This window comes from Aquarana catesbeiana, linkage group LG03 (genome assembly GCF_042186555.1).
Source record: "Aquarana catesbeiana isolate 2022-GZ linkage group LG03, ASM4218655v1, whole genome shotgun sequence".
NCBI classification, from domain to species: domain Eukaryota; kingdom Metazoa; phylum Chordata; class Amphibia; order Anura; family Ranidae; genus Aquarana; species Aquarana catesbeiana.
The window spans coordinates 604,204,215-604,226,712 of NC_133326.1; the positions used below are offsets into that span (position 1 = coordinate 604,204,215).

The following is a 22,498-nucleotide window of genomic DNA, read 5'->3' on the forward strand; positions in this document are numbered from 1 at the left end:
ATATTTGGGACCTGATTATATCTTCAGAACATCCTATCAAATTCAGAAGTACAGTTGGAAGTACAGTTTGGCTCAACTTGGTTGCTGCCAAAGCATGTGAATAAATATTTTATGAGGCAGGTTGACGAACAAGCTCCATGCCAGCTGATTTAAATGGATCAAGGACACTGGCCAAAAGCAGGTGTATGTGTTTATATACAGCACATTTCATGGTTCATTGTCTTTTACTGTAAATCTTTATAGACAAGTGTAATATTTTATTACAAAAATAACAGCATGATAACAACAGGATGCAGAAAAATTGCAATGTACACATAATAACATTTCTCTGAAAATTTAATATAGATTTGAAATAATATATAACTTGCATATAGTTACTCAGTATGAAAGTTTAATGTGTTCTTAGCAAAAAAGAATAAGCTGTTACTCTCTTCTGTTAGACACTTGGTGGGCATAATGGAATTTGTAAATGGAGACCTTCTAGTTATCCGAGGGCCCTTTCACACTGATCTATTTTTTATGCATTTTTGGGGTAAAAAAAGCGGAAGCAAAATGCATGATGACTGTATCCTTTTAAACCCTATGGAACTCACAATAGTGCACTGCAGGTGCATGCTGCATCCTTGGTGCACATTTCAAAAGCACACCCAAAACGCATCTCCCATTTATTCCTATATAAAACGTATCAAAAACACCCACAGTGCCCTTTTTGTTGTGTGTTTCTTCAGTCACATATCCAAGTTTCACAGGTGCATGATTGAAGTCAGGAGTCCAGAAAACATGGCAAAAATGCATCAAAAATGCATAAAAAATTAGTTTTTACAAAGTTTATTTCAATGGGGCAGTGTGAAAGCAGCCTAAATCCTTCTGTGAACTAAAGCTGTTATTTTAAACTCTGCTACTCCTATTTATGGTATGAAATTTATCAGGGACATTATAAACAAACTTTATATTTGTAGATCACTTTGTTTTGCATTTAACCTCCCAGGCGGTATGATTATTTCGGATTTTAGGTGCTGAAAGCGGTACAATTATTTAAATGGAAATTTGGCGTTTTATATTGTAGGTCTGTAATTCTTAACAATAACACACTTAAATCTGTCCAAACCAGAGTCTAGTAGATATCCCGGGTATGATAAAGTTTGAAACACAAAAACATAAATTATAATATAATAAATAAAAATAAATAATTAAAAAAAAAAATAATAATAATAAAATACATTTCCCCACGATTCACTATCGCTTAATTCTGCAAGTGTTCTAATTTACTATCGCTGTTTTCTAGCTGGTCTAAAGCCACTTTTGACGTAAAGGGACACTTTTTGATTGCTATGGATAATCTCCAGTTTCCAGTATATATAACATAAAACTGCATGCAGGGCATGGGCCAAAGCACTGGGGACGAAAGGGATGTGAAATAATTTCATACAGTACTGTAATCTGTAAGATTACAGTACTGTATGTGTTATGTTTTTACAATTTTTTTAATTTGACGCCAGGCTCCGCCCCCATGCGTCGCACCGCTCGCAGGGAATGGAGCCTGGCACAGAGAGGCTTCAGAGGAGGACGGAGCCCACAGACACAGCGGGGGACATCACAGGATCCCGGGGACAAGGTAAGTAAAGCCACATCAGGATCCTGCGATGTAATCCCGAGTGTGGCTCGGGGGTTACCGCTAATGCTCCTGAATTTTAACCCCGAGCCACACTCGGGAAAACCGCCAGGGGGGCTACAGGTACGTGGGTTTAGATGCCTTCATGGTATCTAATCTGTTCCTGGATGCAATGATTTCTGTTTATTCTAAATGCAACTAAACAGAATGCACCTGAACAAAAGTAAACCACAGTGTGAATTATGCCATTTTAAATCATTACATACAATTATATCTGCTTGAAAATGTCCCATAAAGTTTATTTTTAGTGGGCTATTCATTTTTATCTTGTTATTTTTGGCTGGGTTTCTTATAGAAAAAAAAAAAAAAAAACTTTATAGGACATATACATTCATTAGGTATATCTTGCTAGTACCGGGTTGGACCCCCCTTTGCCCTCAGAACTGCCTTAATTCTTCATGGCATAGATTCAACTAGGTGTTGGAAACATTCCTCGAAGATTTTGGTCCATATTGACATGATAGCATCACGCAGTTGCTGCAGATTTGTCAGCTGTACATCCATGATGTGACTCTCCCATTCCACCACATCCCAAAGGCAATCTTTTGGATTAAGATCTGGTGACTGTGGAGGCCATTGGAGTACAGTGAACTCATTGGCATGTTCAAGAAACCACTTTGAAATGATTTGAGCTTTGTGACATGGTGGATTATCCTACTGGAAGGAGCCATCAGAAGATGAGTACACTGTAGTCATAAGGGATGGACATGGTCAGCAACAATAATCAGGTAGTCTGTGACATTTAAACAATGTTCAATTGGTACTAAGGGGCCCAAAGTGTGCCAAGAAAATACCCCCCCCCACCATTACACTACCAGCCTGAACCGTTGATACAAGGCAGGATGGAGCCATGCTTTCATGTTGTTTACGCCAAATTCTGACCCCACCATCTGAATGTCACAGCTGAAATCGAGACTCATCAGACCAGGCAATGATTTTTCAATCTTCTATTGTCCAATTTTGGTGAGCCTGTGAGAATTGTAGCCTCAGTTTCCTGTTCTTAGCTGACAGGAGTGGCACCAGGTGTGGTCATCTGCTGCTGTAGCCCATCTGCTTCAAGGTTCGATGTGTTGTGCATTCAGAGATGGTATTATGTATACCTTGGTTGTGACAACTGGTTATTTGAGTTATTGTTGCCTTTCTATCATCTCGAACCAGTCTGCCCATTCTCCTTTGACATCAGCAAGGCATTTTCATCCACACAATTGACGCTCACTGGATATTTTCTCTTTTTCGGACCATTCTCTGTAAATCCTAGAGATGGTTATGTGTGAAAATCCCAGAAGATCAGCAATTTTTAAAATAGTCAGATCAGCCCGTCTGGCACCAACAACCATGCCACGTTCAAAGTCGCTTAAATCCCCTCTTCCCCATTCTGATGCTCAGTTTGAACTTCAGCAAGCCGCTGTCACTACGTCTAGATGCCAAAATGCATTGAGTTGCTGCCGTATGATTGGCTGATTAGCAATTTGTGTTGCCAAGAAATTGAACAGGTATACCTAATAAAGTGGCCGGTGAATGTATAAATGCATGTAATAATTTAAAATGGCATAATTCACACCATGGATCACTTTTGCTCAGGCGTATTCAGAAAAAATAGAAATGAGTGCACCCAGGATCAGATTAGATACTCTGAGCACCTCTAAACCCATATAACTTTAGATGCAAAATAAAGTGATCTAGGAATTAAAAAGTTAAACTTCATAAATGGATTTCTCCTGCATTTAAATAAAACTGATGCAGAAGGCCTGTGTGAATGAGGGCTATGAAATCAAAGACTGATCAGTACAGTTTTTAGTGATACTGCAGTTTAGGGAATTTAGGAACACCTCAGTCCAAAAGTTTTAGAAGAAAAAAGGTTTCAAAAGGGATGTTCTTTTTGTGAAGTGGAAGAAGTGAGGCCTAGAGGATCCAGTCCTTTTTGCTTTGGGCTCTTGAGTTTCTGTGGACAGCTGATAACTTTTTTTTTTTTTTACCCACATAATATAGCCAAAGGTTTTGGCCTAGTAAAAATTAGACTTTTAATGATCCGCATATAATCAACATAATACACAGGCTCCTCAATGCCTAGTATTCTTTGACGTTTAGGGTCAGGCAAGGCAATGCCATAGTTGCTTACCATTCTATGTCCTCTCCTAGGAGAAATGGTTGACCTTTATACATAAGGATGCAATCAGGTACAACTTAAATGCATGCTGTCAGGCATTGCCAGAAGAAAGCCACTAGAACCTAGCTGTTTTATTTAATTCCAGAACTCCAGTGGAAATGCACTGCACACTTTCTTACAAAAAGAGAGAAGGAAAAGGAGTCTTGGTCAATGTGAAGGATTCATGGAGCAGAAGGGGGGATTAGCCAGGTTAAAGACAGTGCCCGAATTTGCAGGAAGACAGACAGAGCACAAATTGTTTTCCCATCAAGGTAAAAAGCCCAAACAGGCCAAACAGACAGATACATATTCAAAAGAAAAACATTTCCATTAGCTAAAAGTAATGGTAGGCAGGATTCAGGTAGAATTGATTAACAGACATAGGTCAGGGCTGGCTGCATTCAGGCGAAGTCAGTTTAGGCTTGGTTCACATAGGATCTGACTTGTGAGACCCCAAGTCGCATGACATGTCAAATGCAATGTTTCCCTATGAGAGCCATTTTAACTGATGCTACACAAGTCTCTCCAACTTTAGGAGGTTCCTGCACTACTTTGATCTGACTTGGGTGGGATTTCAGCCCTTGCACAAGCTCCTAAATAGCATCCAAGTCGGATCAAGTCGGAAGGAAGTTGCAGGGCAAAGTTGCAGGCGAAGTCATATGACTTTGCCATCACAGCAGTGTAAACCAAGTCTTAGAAGGAAGTTCAAGCAAGAATCAAATGGGAATCAGAGGACAGGTGGGGTCAAAATTAGATTAGAAGTTATGCCGCGTACATACGGCCGGACTTGCCAACGGGCTAAACTACATCGCCATTTCTGAACATGTTCTATATCTGAGTCCGTCGGAAATGCCGATAGAAAAAGTCAGATGGGGCATATACACGGGCGGAATGTCCGACCCAAAGCTCCCATCGGACTTTTTCTGTCGGGAAGTCCGGCCGTGTGTACGCAGCATTAGAATATGTGCTACACATACAGTGCCTTGAAAAAGTATTCATACCCCTTGAAATATTCCACATTTTGCCATGTTACAACCAAAAAACATAAATGTATTTCATGTGATGGACCAACACAAAGTGTTTTTTTAAATATCTGAAAAGTGTGGCGTGCTCCCTTTACTCTGATAGCCCTAACTAAAATCTAGTGGAACCAATTGTCTTCAGAAGTCACCTGATTAGTAAATAGAGTCCACCTGTGTGTAATTTAATCTCGGTATAAATACAACTGTTCTGTGAAGCCCTCAGAGGTTTGTTAGAGAACCTTAGTGAACAAACAGCATCATAAAGGCCAAGGAACACACCAGACAGGTCAGGGATAAAGTTGTGGAGAAGTTTAAAGCAGGGTTAGGTTATAAAAAAATATCCCAAGCTTTAAACATCTCATGAAGCACTGTTCAATCCATCATCTGGAAATGGAAAGAGTATGGCACGACTGCAAACCTACCAAGACATGGCCGTTTACCTAAACTGACAAGCCGGGCAAGGAGAGCATCAATCAGAGAGGCAGCCAAGAGGTCCATGGTAACTCTGGAGGAGCTGCAGAGATCCACATCTCAGGTGGTAAAATCTGTCCACAGGACAACTATTAGTTGTGTACTCCACAAATCTGGCCTTTATGGAAGAGTGTCAAGAATAAAAACATTGTTGAAAGCCATAAGAAGTCCTGTTTGCAGTTTGCGAGAAGCCATGTGGGGGACACAACAAACATGTGGAAGAAGGTGCTCTGGTCAGATGAGACCAAAATTAAACTTTTTGGCCTTTAAGCAAAACGCTATATGTGCAGGAAAATTAACACTGCACATCACCCTGAACACACCATCCCCACTGTGAAACATGTTGGTTGCAGCATCATGTTATGGGGATGCTTTTTTTCAGCAGGGAAAGGGAAGCTGGCCAGAGTTGATGGACAGATGGATGGAGCCAAATACAGGGCAATCTTAGAAGAAAACCTGTTATGCCGCGTACACACGGTCGGAATTTCCAACAACAAATGTTCGATGTGAGCTTGTTGCTGGAAATTCTGACCGTGTGTAGGCTCCATCGGACATTGTTGTCGGAATTTCCGACAACAAAAATTTGAGAGCTGGTTCTCAAATTTTCTGACAACAAAATCCGTTGTCGGAAATTCCGATCTTGTGTACACCATTCCAACACACAAAATTCCACGCATGCTCGGAATCAAGCAGAAGAGCCGCACTGGATATTGAACTTCATTTTTCTCAGCTCGTCGTACGTGTTGTACATCACCGCGTTCTTGACGTTCGGAATTTCCGACAACATTTGTGTGACTGTGTGTATGCAAGACAAGTTTAAGCCAACATCCAGGATTTTGTTGTCAGAATGTCTGATCGTGTGTACGCGGCATTAGAGTCTACAAAAGATTTGAGACAGGGGCGAGGTTCACCTTCCAACAGGCCACTGACCCTAAGCATACAGCCAAAGCTACAATGGAATGGTTTAGATCAAAGCATATTCATGGGTTAGAATGGCCCAGTCAAAGTCCAGACCTAAATCCAATTGAGAATCTGTGGCAAGACTTGAAAATTGCTGTTCACAGACGCTCTCCATCCAATCTGATAAAGCTTCAGCTATTTTTCAAAGACGAATGGGCAAAAATCTCACTCTCTAGATGTGCAAAGTCGGTAGAGACATTCCACTTCACAATTATGTGCCACTTTGTGTTGGTCTATCACATTCCAATAAAATACATTTATGTTTTTGGGTGTAACATGACAAAATGTGGAAAATTTCAAGGGGTATGAATACTTTTTCAAGCTACTGTACCTAAGCTCAGAAAAATTTAAGCAAACTTTGGGGATGATACTTTAAAACTATGAAAAGGAAAAAAAGAACAAACGTAGTTAATTTTAACATCTCTTGCTCTTATTTTCTCATGTCATCTTTTAGTGAATCATCCCATGCATATTTGCTGTCTGTTGATGCTTTTGTTGCTTTTAGGCCAGCTGACTTGGCAGTATGTCCTGCCCAAATAGACAGTGCCATGTCAATGAAGCGGACTCACAGCTGCCCTCTGTGGGTGAGCGGGAGTTGCCAGTTTTTGCAGCAGCTATTGGCCAGTTTTGCTTTTTGCTTTAAACCAAAGAAAACACTGCAACTTTAATTCCAGGAACAATAAACCTGAGAAGACAATTCACTGGAACACAAGTTGTTTGCAACATTGTACACTAACAATATTGGTTTAAACACTTTAAAATACAATAAAACAATTACTGCACAGATAATTCTTGTCCAGCACTTCAAAACTTGCATCCCTTGTGAAAATTGTACTGGAAAATTGATACCTGGAATTTGACTTGATGCTTGCTTTGTGTTATTTCTGGGGCAAAAATAGGTGTGAGGATCTGTAGCTGTAGTATTTTATGCTGATCATAAAATGCTGCTCTCATCCCTTACTCCCAGACTGATCCTAGTGCTTTCAGTGATGGAACATGGTGGAGTCTCCAAATGTATTGTTCTTCTTCGATGCTGAGGGGTGCACAATCCATCAAGAGGTGGACTGTTAACAGCAGAAGTTGGTGCATGGTGGGGTAAGGCTGAAATTGGCCAGAATCCTGCCCAGCGACGGAAAAGGAAACGGCAACACCTATAAATAAAAATGAAGCAGAAATAAATGCATGACATTTTACATTATAGCAAACAGTCAAAAAATGCAGTGATCTACAAGGAAATATCCTAGGTATCAGTTGCAGTCCACAGGAGGGTGCTTAGGCTACGATGTCCTCACAACAGCAAGTAATCAGCAAATTCCAATAGAAGAAGCCGGCACTCCAAATCCTTAGTGAATGGTTTATTAGGTACACATAAAAGGGTCACCTTTTACATTATAGTCTTACACTTCAGCCTACCAGTGGCAATTCCTGGCTGTTATAGATGCCTATACTTAGCTATTCTGAAGCTGCTCTGGTCCGGACACATGATTGGGCCCCAGCGCCGGCTTCAGTGTAGTGTAGAGGAGAGGCAGCGACAACGGCTGCAGAGCCTAGGCGATGATGTCACCCATAGGCTTACTATGGGGCAGCCGTTGTTGGCTGTACCTTCTCTGCGCTGAAGCCAGCGCAAGAAGCTGGTCATGTGACCAGACCAGAGCAGCTTCAGAATAGGTAAGTATAGATATCTTTTATTTTACAGGGTAGAGGACAGAATAGTCTTAAAATGGGGGCAGGAGCAGATGTAGCCTTAGTTATCATTGTACTGGAATTACACTTCAAATGAAAAAAAAGAACGTGTTAAAAAAAAAGTTCCAACCATAACAGATGATCTGGATGACATCTACATTTACTGTCAAATGTTCACAAGTGAATGCAATTTTATTCAGATTTTTAGCGAACCTGTGAAAAAGGCACCATTACCCTAATTTGTGTTATTGCAATCCAACTTGATCTTATCCTAATGTTATGCTAACAATTTATGCAAACTAATTTTTATTTTCCATGTGCATCGCAATGTAGCATTGAGTTCTGAATAAAGTCTCTTCTAAAGAAAAAATGCTAATGTTTATTTTGAGCTTTACAACTCTGCTGCACTACGTAAAATTCACACCCATGTGATATATTTTTAATAACTGGACTTTGTTGGTTATATTGTGGGGTAAATATCTAGGGGATATGCAAATTACTTAAAAGATGCTTTGGGAAAAAAATCACAAGGAAATTCTTTTTTTTCAAACTGCATAGGAAATAAAAATCTATGTATTTAAATCTGCTACCAAATCAAAGGCCAGTCTGTCCTAAATAAAGTGATGTATAACATACAAATGCAAAATTGGAATATCATCAAAAAGTTAATTTATTTCAGTAATTCAATTCAAAAAGTGAAACTCTTAAATTCTATAGATTCATTACACACAGAGTGATTATATCTCAAGCATTTTTCTCTTTTAATTTTGATGATTGTGGCTTACAGCTATGTGAAAACCCAAAATTCAGTATCTCAGAAAATTAGAATATTACATAGGACCAATAAAAAAAAAGGATTTTTAATACAGAAATGTTGCTTACTAAACAGTATGTCCATGTACAGTATAGTATGCACTTAATACTTGGCCGGGGCTCCTTTTGCATGAATTTCTGCATCAATGCGACGTGGCATGGAGGTGATCAGCCTTTGGCACTGCTGAGGTGTTAAAGTGAAGTAGAGTAAGTAAACCTCCCTATCGTTTTCAGCCAAGGAAGCTGCCATCTTTGCCTCTGTTTAATCTACAACTGCCATGATGGTGCACATGTAATCAGTCATGACACCAGCCATTGGATGGTTTGACAGTTTGGTTGAGAGCACAACCAATGGGAGTGCTCTTAAAACTGTTTTTTGAAACTGGTAAATGAATGGGTTTACTTCTGCTTTAAGGAAGCCCAGGTTGGTTTGATAGCGGCCTTCAGCTCATCTGCATTGTTGGGTCTGGTGTCGCTTATCTTCCTCTTGACAATACCCCACAGATTCTATGGGGTTTAGGTCAAGCGAGTTTGCTGGCCAATCAAGCACAGTGATACCATGATCATTAAACCAGGTATTGGAACTTTTGGCAGTGTGGGCAGGTGCCAAGTCCTGCTGGAAGATAAAATCAGCATCTCCATAAAGATGGTCAGCAGAGGGAAGCATGAAGTGCTCTTGGTAGAGGGCTGCGCTGACTTTGGACTTGATAAAACACAGTGGACCAACACCAGCAGATGACATGGCTCCCCAAATCATCACCGACTGTGGAAACTTCACACTGGACCTCATGCAACTTGGATTCTGTGCCTCTCCACTCTTCATCCAGACTCGGGGACCCTGATTTCCAAATGAAATCTACTTTTATCCGCAAAGAGTACTTTGGACCACCAAGCAACAGTTCAGTCCTTTTTCTCCTTAGCCCAGGTAAGACGCTTCTGACATTGTCTCTGGTTCAGAAGTGTCTTGACAAACGGAATGCGACAGTTGTAGCCCGTGTCCTGGATACGTCTGTGTGTGGTGACTCTTGAAGCATGACACCAGTCGTAGCCCACACCTTGTGAATCTCCCCCATATTCTTGAATCTCCTTTGCTTCACAATCCTCTCAAGGCTGCGGTTATCCCTGTTGCTTGCGCACCTTTTTCTGCCACACTTTTTTCTTCCACTCAACTTACCATTAAAATGCTTGGATACAGCACTCTGTGATCAGCCAGCTTCTTTAGCAATGACTTTTTGTGACTTACCCTCCTTGTGGAGGGTGTCTATGACTGTCTTATGGACAACTGTCAAATCAGCATTCTTCCCCATGATTGAATAACCTACTGAACCAGACTAATAGACCATTTAGGAAGTCAGGAAACCTTTACAGGTGTTTTTAGTTAATTAGCTGATTAGAGTGTGACACCATGAGTCTACAATATTGAACTTTTTCACAATATTTTAATTTTCTGAGATACTGAATTTGGGGTTTTCACTAGCTGTAAGCCATAATCATCGAAAATAAAAGAAAGAAATGTTTAAAATATATCACTCTTTGTGTAATGTATCTATATGAGTTTCACTTTTTGAATTAAATGACTGAAATTAACTTTTTGATGATATTCTAATTTTTTCAGATGCACCTATAAAGAATTTCCCAAGAAATCACTGTGAACTGTCCCAATAAATAGTCTGGGGACTGAGTGAGTTCCCATTAAGGTGCTTTTAAATTGTTAACACTTTGCTAGGACAGTTAATGTTAAAATATTGCTAAGCCCACAACAGTAAAATCAGTCTGTATATGCAGTAAAGCATGCTTGTTATATTGTACTCACTGTGGAACCTAAGGGGTTAAACCTCTGCATTGTGTAAAAAGGCTGTTTGTTCCTGTCTTCTCAAATCCTCCCCTTCTTTTACTGTCCCCAGTCCATCTCCTGATAGTACAGAGCCTTGGGGGCACTCTGTGCATGCTCAGTTTGGTGTGTATTGCTAGAGAGTTTTTTTGGGGGGGGAGGGTGCAAGTCATCAGCACTGTCCAGACAGAGGGTCAGGGATCATGCAGCCTCTTAGGACAGTTAGAGGAGAATGAAAACTCATCCTACAAGCTTTAACCAGTGCTTGGCTGGACACTAATAGAAGTCACAAGACTGCTCTAACTGCTGATGATAAAAGGTATTTAGCAGTTTATATTTACTAAAATAATTTCATTTCCATGTACTGAGACCAGATATAGTGAATGCATATTCCCTGGTTTAGTAACACTTTAAAGTCTCATTTACAGCAATGAAATTATATCTGCCATCACAGTACAGGCAAGAATAATTATGGCAACAACAGATCTCAGCGCCCTCATAAACAAAGAAAACTAGTAGGATTTCACATTATTGGAATTTGCAGAGAAGATCTTCTAAAAAAGGTAAACTGCCACTTTCAAATATTTTTTAAAGGTATGCTTTGCAAGCGGGGACATTTGGAAAAGTGGAAATGCACAGTAATGGAGAAAAAGGCCCAGGGACTGAAGTGGTTAGTTAAAGTGCCCCCCCCCCCAAAAAAAAAAAATACTGTAGCTGCTGACTTTTAATATTAGGACACTTTCATCCAGGAGTCCCCCGATGTCAGCACCCCAGCCGATCTTTCAATCGGCTCTCGGGTGCTGCCGCCGCTGCCATTCCTTGTAAGGGTAACTGGCAGTGAAGCCTTGCGGCTTCACAGCCAAGTTCCCTACTGTGCATGTGCCAAGCGTGCTGCGCTCCCTGAATGGCCCGGCAGCGGTGGAAGGAGGAGGGGGGCTGAACTTCTGTGGCGGAAGTGGGGACAGGTACTTGTCAAAAACAGGTACCTGTCCCCCCCCCCCCAAAAGGTGCCAAATATGTCAGCGGGGGGGGCTAAGCAGACAAGTGGAGCTTCCTCTTTTGGGTGGAGCTCAGCTTTAAGGGTATTGTTATTTAGATGTTACCCTTTCTGGGGCTTTCGGTTCTGTATTTGCATTTTGCATTTGATTTGGCATTTCTTCTGTTACCCTGCATGCAGTATTTTATGAGGGTGAACTGGAAAACAGCCAGTCAGTAATCATTGAAGTGGATATTCGCACGACAGGCCAAGGTTAATTGAAAGGTTTGCAGTTTAGGTATATGCAGTAATAGCAGAATTGTATTTCCATCTTAGGAGTGTTGGACTTGAGCTTATTAAATCTCATGATATCTTATTAGAAACCAGATGATTATTCCAATCCCTCTGCTATTGTCTGTGTAAACGGGTTCGACTCGGACCCGTTTACAATATCGAATGGCACCATTACATTGGAACCGTTCCTCCAGCATGTCAGACATAATAGTTCCATTCAGGGTGTATTATCAGGGAACTACCACCACAAGGTTGCAGCTGATGCTGACGACCTCCTGTTCTATGTCACTAGCCCCCTTATTTCTCTGCCTTCCCTGCTACTAGAACTGAAACAATACAGTTTGTTATCTAACTTTAGATTTAACCTCCAAAAGTCAGAGGCCTTAAATGTTTCCCTTCCAGCTACTGTTGTTGATAGCTTACGCCCCTATTTCCCTTTCAAATGGGCCACACAGTTCATACAATATCTAGGGACTAAAATTCCAGCGAACCTTAACCTGATCTTTTCCCTGAACTTCCAACCTTTCCTCAATGCACTAGTGACCTAAACAAATTGGAGTTCCTAGCCTTATCGTGGTTTGGCCAATGTAACGTACTGAAGATGAATGTTATGCCCAGGCTGCTATACTTGCTACAGGCCTTACCACTTAGGCTGCCTCACGCTTTCTTTCACTCTGTATGTTCAGCCTTCATACAGTATGTTTGGTATGGTAAACACCCCCGCCTCAACAGAAATCTGTTACCGCGGCCTATATTAAAAGGAGGTATAGGGTTTCCTGACCCGGCTCTATACTACACAGCAGTCCAGATGACTAGAGTAGTGGACTGGTGCAGACACCAGACTCTTAAACTTTGGGTCATGTTGGAACAGGAGGCGGCGGGCGCACCACTAGCTGGGCTGCTGTGGGCAGGTAAACAATATGTATCACACCTTACCAGCCACCCACTAATAGGCCCTGTCTTAGCCGAAATAGGTAGATTTTTTAAATTGGCCTCATTGGAGAGCTTCCCCTCACCTATGACGCCAATGATAGGACATCCAAGATTTCTATCCGGACTCACTGATCCATACTTCAGCTCATTATCACCTCAAGGCCCAATGCGCACCTCTCAACTCCTGGGTACCAATGGCTGCCTTGCGATGAGGACTTTGTTCCCAAGTTCGTCCACCTCTATGCTGCCTCAATGGAGGGCACTCCAATTGTCCCATTTCTTGCAATCTTTGCCAAAACATACATTGTTCCCCAGAAAATTGCATGCATTTGAAGAGCTATGTCTAGGAAGGGACCCGATCCAAGGATCTCTTTCTACTTCTTACAAATACCTTCTGGAATTTCATGCTTGTTCCGACTACCCCTTCCTTGTTAAATGGGAAAGGGAACTAGGGGTGATATTCTCTGGCCCACAAAAGAAGCTTATACTCTTTTTTTTTGCACATAAATCACATAAATCATCCCTGTGTAGCAGATACCAGGAAACCACATACAAGTTAATGACATGTTGGTATAGAACTCCATCGGTCCTTGACAAGTTGTTTCCTCAACAGAGCGATCGATGCTGGCGATGTAGCTCGTCTGAAGGCACTCTTACACATTTTCTTGGAATGTGTTATAAGCTTTGCACTTTCTGGCAACCTGTGCTATGACTTATCCACAAATTTACTGACATTTTCCTACATGATGACCCAGCTGCAATACTGCCTTATCTCACCCTGCTATCCAAGAAGAGGTATTACAAATCTTTGCTTAAGCACCTGCTAAATGCAGCAAGAGATTGCATCCCTGGTATGTGGAAACAACAATCTGCCCCGACAGTTACACAATGGCTCGCAAGGGTGAATGATATTGAGCAACTGGAAGACCTTATCTCGGCCCTCCATGACAAAACCGAAGAGCATAAGACCAGATGGTTCTATTGGAAACTCTTTTGCTTCTCTAAGGAATACTTGCAATACGTCTGATCCAAACAATGTCTGGGCCTGTGCTCTGCATTGAGTCATGGCCCAGACCTACTTTACTCTGACTCCCCCAGCGGTGACCTTCTCTTATCCCTTCCCCCACTTTTTTTTTCCCCTTCCTCCTCCTCTTTCTTCCCGCTTCTCCCCTCTTCTTTCGTTTTCCTATTCTCTCTCTGTATTAAACTAACAGAAAAACTTTTGGATATGCTCAGATTAAAACACTTATAGCCTTATCTGACTTTTGTACATCTGGATAGACTGGGCATTGAGGTTTCCGAGACATAGGTTCCTATTTTGCAGCATTTCCTAAACTCCTGGAGACCTAACTGTTCACTTTCAACTGAAAATCTACCTTGCAAATGTTTCAAAATAATTGTCAGACTCATTTATACAGTTATGTGTTCTATTATTAACTGATGCAAATCCTCTAAATAAAAAAATAAAAATAAAAAAAAGAAACCAGATGATTTTATTTTTAGGGCTTAGTTTCTTTCTCCTTCAATGTCTATTGACAAGAGAACAAGTCCCAAGTGATATGTGAACATCTTGGACAAAATGTAAGTACATTTTTTTTTCCTGTTTTATTTTTTCAAGCTCATATTATCCTTAAGGAATTACTTACCGGCAATATATTTCATATTGTTTTAGATAATTTATTGTACATGTTTAGCATAAATGAATGTAGCCTATTGTACTACTGATTTTAACATAAAAAACGTGTTCCATAAAGAGAAACTAAACTTGCCCCATGCAGGGCAAGGCGATAGTGTCTCTGCAAGGGGCATCCTCTCCCACTGCCATATCAGTGACCTGGGGGAGCAGTTTAATTACACCCCCAGTCATACGACAGTGCTTGGGCTTAGCGATCAGCTGCTAAGTCAGGGGAGCAGGTCACATTCTTTCCAATGCTGGGTATCCTAACCATATGTGGAGAAGCAAGGTGGGGACAGGAGGGGAGAGAAATGCTGCAAAACATAAAAATAATGTTACAGTTTTGTACAAGGCTGTGCATCCGCTAAAGGTACATCTGCACCTGATGTCTGTTAGATGTGGGATGTTTGTGATAAGGAGGCTGAGCAGGGTGATAACCATGGTGGGTTTTGAGGCCCATTGATGACAAAGGTAGCACATGTAAAATGCATTATTCTTTAATAAAAAAAAGCATGAAAATACACATTGGAAAGTTGGAACCTAGCAGTAATGATAAGGCTGTTATCATTAAAGCTTGTTTGAGTGCAAAATATTTATTAAAAGTAAACATATTCAGTGCATTTGTACAACACGTGCACATTTATTCATGTTTGTAACTTTACAAAATTTTGCAAATATGGAGAAATACCTGTTGTTCTGACAGAAATCCAGTGTACTCATAAGTTCCCATCTGTGCCTGTCTTGCTCTAAAATCCTAACGAGTGTTGTCAGCCTTGCCTACTAGACTAGAGAGCTCTGCCTACCTAGCCACCACCCTCTTTGTTCCACTTCACATGCATACATGATTTAATATCCAGCAAAACTGTACTGATGCCTTAACTTCTAAGAGCTTGCCCACATATTGTAGAAATGTACTGTAGTTCTGGGAGCATGTCTATGGAACTGACTTAGCTCTCAGCAGCTGCCTCTGCAATCACTGTATAAGTCTTTAGTGATGCTGTCACAGGGAGTAAGGAAAAAAGAAGAAAAGTAATGCTGGGACATGATTCAGAGGCGAGGAAGGAGGTTTGGAGTTGTGAAAAAAATGTAAAATAATGGAGGATGGTTTTGTAAATAATAAGATGACTGCAACTAACATTCACTGCTCGGAAACAGTAGTGAGGAGGAAAATGAGAGGTTCAGGAGCTCACAGAGGACGTTACAAAAAGGCAGAAAAACACACAAAGAAACCATTTCATAAAAAATTGCTTATAGGGCCATGAAAAGAGACGTATGGGTTTCAGTAAAATAAAAAAAATCATACCTAGGTGGATGTAACATCAGTCCGATGCTGTCTCGGCTCTAAGATCGAGAACTGAGCAATCAAACATTGGTGATCACTCAGTTCTCGATCTTCAGGCTGCTGAGAGCCGGTGACTGTCAGTCACCGGTTCCCTGCTCTGCCCCTCCAGTGCTCACTGGAGTTCTGGGCTGTTAAGGGGGAGGATGCGGCTGGCTCAGACTCTCAGCAGCTCGCTGAGAGGCTGAGCCAACTGCCCATCCAGGCATCTGAGTGGATCCCAACCATATGGTCAGGATCTTTTCAGAGCCTGGACTGGTTCTGTGACGTCAGTCGACAGTGAGCTTTAGCCCCCAGGCGGCTAAAAACGGGTCACAGGAGTGCAGAACGAACTGCCCTCCTGTCATCCATAGGAGAAGTATAGCCAAAAAAGCTTTGGCTTTACTTCTACTTTAAGTAGTAGATGCATATGGGTTATTTTTTTTAGAAAAAAGGATATTGTTTAGTGTCCTGGAAAGTTCATTTAAAGATTAGAGGAATTTAAAGTGTTAATAAACCCAGGACCCTGCATTCACTATATCTGATCTCCCACAGTACACAGAATATGGAAATGCAATTATTTTAGTAAATATAAACTGCTAGATACCTTTTCTCATCAGCAGTATATAGCAGTCTTGTGACTTCTATCAGTGCCTGGTTAAAGCTTGTGGAAGGAGTTTTCTCCTATCAGGATCCAGGACCCCTGACCCTCTGTCTGGGCAGAGCTGATTGGCCCTGTGCTGATCACATGCACTCTCCCAAGAAAAAAAAGAACTCTCTAGCAATACACACCAAACTGAGCATGTGCAGCCTGACTCCAGTAACTCTGTCTTATCCGGACCTGTTTTGGAGTCAGTGGAAGAAGAGGAGGATCTGTGCATACAGGATCAAACAGCCTTTTTACACAATGCAGAGGAATAACCCTTTAGGTTCCACAGTAAGTATAACAAGCATGCTTTACTGCACATACAGACTGATTTTACTGTTGTGGGTTTAGTAACACTTTAATTTCAATAATGTTTCCCTTTGTGCATGCATTAAAACCTTTGTTCTGGTCAGTTTGTGATATATACGGTACAGGCGGTCCCCTAGTTACAAACATCCGATTTACAAACGACTCCTACTTACAAACGGAGGGAGATAACAGGAAGTGAGAGGAAATCTACCCCTAGGAAGGGAAATTCACTCCTGTAATGCCGCGTACACACGGTCGGATTTTCCGACGGGAAATGTTCGATGGGAGCTTGTTGTCGGAAATTCCCACCGTGTGTAGGCTCCATCGGACATTTTCAGTCGGAATTTCCGACAACAAAATCCGTTGTCGTAAATTCCGATTGTGTGTACACAATTCCGCCGCACAAAGTTCCACGCATGCTCGGAATCAAGCAGAAGAGCCGCACTGGCTATTAAACTTCATTTTTCTCGGCTCGTCATATGTGTTCTTGACGTTCGGAATTTCCAACAAGATTTGTGTGATTGTGTGTATGCAAGACAAGTTTGAGCCAACATCCGTCGGAGAAAATCCATGGATTTTGTTGTCGGAATGTGCGATCGTGTGTACGCGGCAAAAGAGTTAATATGGGAAAAAGGTACCTCCACTGTTTCCACAACAACCCAAAATTTTCAAAATCCAATTGTCATTGGGACAGAAAGTGAGGTGAAATCTTCTGAACAGGGGCACAGACAGCAAAACAAATGTTACAGGGACGTTAACCCTTCCCATGCTATCCAAAAAGCTTAAAAATTTTTTTTTTTGGCTGGAGCTACACTTAAAAATTGTACCTGTTCTGACTTACAAACAGATTCAACTTAAGAACAAACCTACAGACACAATCTTGTTTGTAACCCATGTATATATACATATATATATATATATATATATATATATATATATATATATATATATATATATATATATATATATATATAATATATACCGTACACACAGTACCTTGAAAAAGTATTCACACCCCTTGAAATTTTCCACATTTTGTCATGTTACAACCAAAAACGTAAATCTATTTTATTGGGATTTTATGTGATAGACCAATACAAAGTGGCAGATAATTGTGAAGTGGAAAGAAAATGATAAATGGTTTTTCAAACTTTTTTACAAATAAATATCTGAAAAGTGTGGCGTGCATTTGTATTCAGCCCCCCTGAGTCAATACTTTGTAGAACCACCTTTCTCTACAATTGCAGCTTCAAGTCTTTTTGGGGATGTCTCTACCAGCTTTGCACATCTAGAGAGTGATTTTTTTGCCCATTCTTCTTTGCAAAATAGCTGAAGCTCTGTCTGTCAGCTCTGATGGAGAGTGTCTGAACCGCAATTTTCAAGTCTTGCCACAGATTCTCAATTGGATTTAGGTCTAGACTTTGACCGGGCATTTCTAAAACCAGAATATGCTTAAATCTAAACCATTCCATTGTAGCTCTGGCTGTATGTTTAGGGTCGTTATCCTGCTGGAAGGTGAACCTCTGCCCCAGTCTCAAGTCTTTTGCAGACTCTAATGCCCCGTACACACGGTCGGATTTTCCGATGGAAAATGTGTGATAGGACCTTGTTGTCGGAAATTCCGACCGTGTGTAGGCTCCATCACACATTTTCCATCGGATTTTCTGACACACAAAGTTTGAGAGCAGGCTATAAAATTTTCCGACAACAAAATCCGTTTCCGACAATTTTCCGACAACAAAATTCCGTCGGAATTTCCGATCGTGTGTACACAAATCCGACGCACAAAGTGCCACGCATGCTCAGAATAAATAAAGAGATGAAAGCTATTGGCTACTGCCCCGTTTATAGTCCCGACGTACGTGTTTTACGTCACCGCGTTCAGAATGATCGGATTTTCCGACAACTTTGTGTGACCATGTGTAAGCAAGACAAGTTTGAGCCAACATCCGTCGGAAAAAATCCTAGGATTTTGTTGTCGGAATGTCCGATCAATGTCCGATCAATGTCCGACCGTGTGTACGGGGCATTACAGGTTTTCTTCTAAGATTGCCCTGTATTTGGCTCCATCCATCTTCCCATCAACACTGACCAGCTTCTCTGTCTCTTCTGAGGAAAAGCATTCCCACAACATGATGCTGCCACCACGTTTCACAGTGGGGATGGTGTGTTCAGAGTGATGTGCAGTGTTAGTTTTCCGCCACACATAGCTTTTTTTTTTTAGGCCAAAAAGTTCAGTTTTGGTCTCATCTGACCAGAGCACCTTCTTCCACATGTTTGCAGTGTCCCCCACATGGCTTCTCGCAAACTGCAAACAGAACTTCTTATGGCTTTCTTTTAACAATGTCTTTCTTCTTGCCACTCTTCCATAAAGGCCAGATTTGTGGAGCGCAGGACTAATAGTTGTCCTGTGGACAGATTCTCCCAGCTCAGCTGTGGATCTCAGAAGCTCCTCCAGAGTTACCATGGGCCTCTTTGCTGCTTCTCTGATTAATGCTCTCCTTGCCTGGCCTGTCAGTTTAGGTGGACGGCCATGTCTTTTTAGGTTTGCAGTTCTGCCATACTCTTTTTTCATTTTCAGATGATGGATTGAACAGTGTTACGTGAGATGTTCAAAGATTGGGATATTTTTTTATATCCTAACCCTGCTTTAAACTTCTCCACAACTTTATCCCTGACCTGTCCGGTGTGTTCCTTGGCCTTCATGATGCTGTTTTCACTAAGGTCTCTAACAAACCTCTGAGGGCTTCACAGAATAGCTGTATTTATACTGAGATTAAAGTGGAACGTCAGTCTTTTTTTCATCTTTCCATCTCTTAAATCTTCTGTCCTTGTTGTTTTAACTTTGAATAGTAAAACTTTTTTTTCTGCCAGTAAATACCTTATACAGCCCACTTCCTGTTTCTTGTCTGGTCATTAGCCTAGGCTTATGACATCATGCACAGCTCTCTCGCTCACTCTCGTGAGAGTTTGGGGAGGGGGAGAAGGGAGGGGGAGGGTCATAAGAGGGCCAATGAGAGCTGCAGGTGTGCCTCTGTGTGTCTGTGTAAATCCAGGAAGTGAACAGGCAGCAGCTTCAGCTGCCCAGTTAAAATGATTGCAGCCAGACTCAGTGGAGGGAGATTTCTGCAGCATATTTGGCAAGTAGAGAATCACAGTTTACAGTGGGGACGGAAAGTATTCAGACCCCCTTAAATTTTTCACTCTTTGTTATATTGCAACCATTTGCTAAAATCATTTAAGTTCATTTTTTTCCTCATTAATGTACACTCAGCACCCCATATTGACAGAAAAACACAGAATTGTTGACATTTTTGCAGATTTATTAAAAAAGAAAAACTGAACTATCACATGGTCCTAAGTATTCAGACCCTTTGCTCAGTATTTAGTAGAAGCACCCTTTTGATCTAATACAGCCATGAGTCTTTTTGGGAAAGATGCAGCAAGTTTTTCACACCTGGATTTGGGGATCCTCTGCGATTCCTCCTTGCAGATCCTCTCCAGTTCTAACAGGTTGGATGGTAAACGTTGGTGGACAGCCATTTTTAGGTCTCTCCAGAGATGCTTAATTGGGTTTAAGTCAGGGCTCTGGCTGGGCCATTCAAGAACAGTCACAGAGTTGTAAAGCCACTCCTTCGTTATTTTAGCTGTGTGCTTAGGGTCATTGTCTTGTTGGAAGGTAAACCTTCGGCCCAGTCTGAGGTCCTGAGCACTCTGGTGAAGGTTTTCGTCCAGGATATCCCTGTACTTGGCCGCATTCATCTTTCCCTCGATTGCAACCAGTCGTCCTGTCCCTGCACTAGAAAAACACCCCCACAGCATGATGCTGCCACCACCATGCTTCACTGTTGGGACTGTATTGGACAGGTGATAAGCAGTGCCTGGTTTTCTCCACACATACCGCTTAAAATTAAGGCCAAAAAGTTCTATCTTGGTCTCATCAGACCAGAGAATCTTATTTCTCACCATCTTGGAGTCCTTCAGGTGTTTTTTAGCAAACTCCATGCGGGCTTTCATGTGTCTTGCACTGAGGAGAGGCTTCCGTCGGGCCACTCTGCCATAAAGCCCCGACAGGTGGAGGGCTGCAGTGATGGTTGACTTTCTACAACTTTCTCCCATCTCCGGACTGCATCTCTGGAGCTCAGCCACAGTGATCTTTGGGTTCTTCTTTACCTCTCTCACCAAGGCTCTTCTCCCCCGATAGCTCAGTTTGGCCGGACGGCCAGCTCTAGGAAAGGTTCTGGTCGTCCCAAATGTCTTCCATTTAAGGGTTATGGAGGCCACTGTGCTCTTAGGAACCTTAAGTGCAGCAGAAATGGTTTTGTAACCTTGGCCAGATCTGTGCCTTGCCACAATTCTGTCTCTGAGCTCTTCAGGCAGTTCCTTTGACCTCATGATTCTCATTTGCTCTGACATGCACTGTGAGCTGTAAGGTCTTATATAGACAGGTGTGTGGCTTTCCTAATCAAGTCCAATCAGTATAATTAAACACAGCTGGACTCAAATGAAGGTGTAGAACCATCTCAAGGATGAAGAAATGGACAGCACCTGAGTTAAATATATGAGTGTCACAGCAAAGGGTCTGAATACTTAGGACCATGTGATATTTCAGTTTTTCTTTTTTAATAAATCTGCAAAATGTCAAAAATTCAGTTTTTTCTGTTAATATGGGGTGCTGTGTGTACATTAATGAGGAAAAAATGAACTTAAATGATTTTAGCAAATGGCTTTTGATCCTCATCCAAACACAATGGGGGCGTTTAAGAAAACTGGATCATGCAAAATCTGGTACAGCTCTGTATAGAAACCAATCAGCTTCCAGGTTTTATTGGCAAAGCTTAAAGTGGAGTTCCACATGTTCCTGGCATCACAATGCCCACCCACATTACAGTCTCTAATGGCAATAATTTTCTTTATTATTTCTTTATTATTATTATTTATAAATGCCTTTTTTTATATACAGTGGGGCAAAAAAGTATTTAGTCAGCCACCAATTCTGCAAGTTCTCCCACTTAAAAAGACGAGAGAGGCCTGTAATTGTCATCATAGGTATACCTCAACTATGAGAGGCAAAATGTGGAAACAAATCCAGACAATCACATTGTCTGATTTGGAAAGAATTTATTTGCAAATTATGGTGGAAAATAAGTATTTGGTCACCTACAAACAAGCAAGATTTCTGGCTCTCACAAACCTGTATCTTCTTCTTTAAGAGGCTCCTCTGTCCTCCACTCATTACCTGTATTAATGGCACCTGTTTATACTTGTTATCAGTATAAAAGACACCTGTCCACAACCTCAAACAGTCACACTCATTCCAAACTCCACTATGGTGAAGACCAAAGAGCTGTCGAAGGACACCAGAAACAAAATTGGGAATACTGAATCTGCAATAGGCAAGCAGCTTGGTGTGAAGAAATCAACTGTGGGAGCAATAATTAGAAAATGGAAGACATACAACACCATTGATAATCTCCCTCGATTTGGGGCTCCATGCAAGATCTCACCCTGTGGGGTCAAAATTATCACAAGAATGGTGAGCAAAAATCCCAGAACCACACAGGGGGACCTAGTGAATGACCTGCAGAGAGCTAGGACCAACGTAACAAAGGCTACCATCAGTAACACACTACGCCGCCAGGGACTCAGATCCTGCAGTGCCAGACGTGTCCCCCTGCTTAAGCCAGTTCATGTCCGGGCCCATCTGAGGTTTGCTAGAGAGCATTTGGATGATCCAGAAGAGGATTGG

General features: G+C 41.5%; 1 protein-coding gene across 1 annotated transcript in view; it reads right to left on the minus strand.

Annotated features, from left to right (window-relative positions):
- Positions 1-318: 318 nt before the first annotated feature.
- The window catches only part of LOC141133053 (melanin-concentrating hormone receptor 1-like), a 57,771-nt gene continuing 35,591 nt past the window's right edge, over positions 319-22,498 (minus strand). The window contains exon 4 of the mRNA XM_073622164.1: positions 319-7,422. Coding sequence (XP_073478265.1) covers positions 7,206-7,422 — 217 coding nt within the window. The 3' untranslated portion in view covers positions 319-7,205. The remainder of the gene's footprint in view (positions 7,423-22,498) is intronic.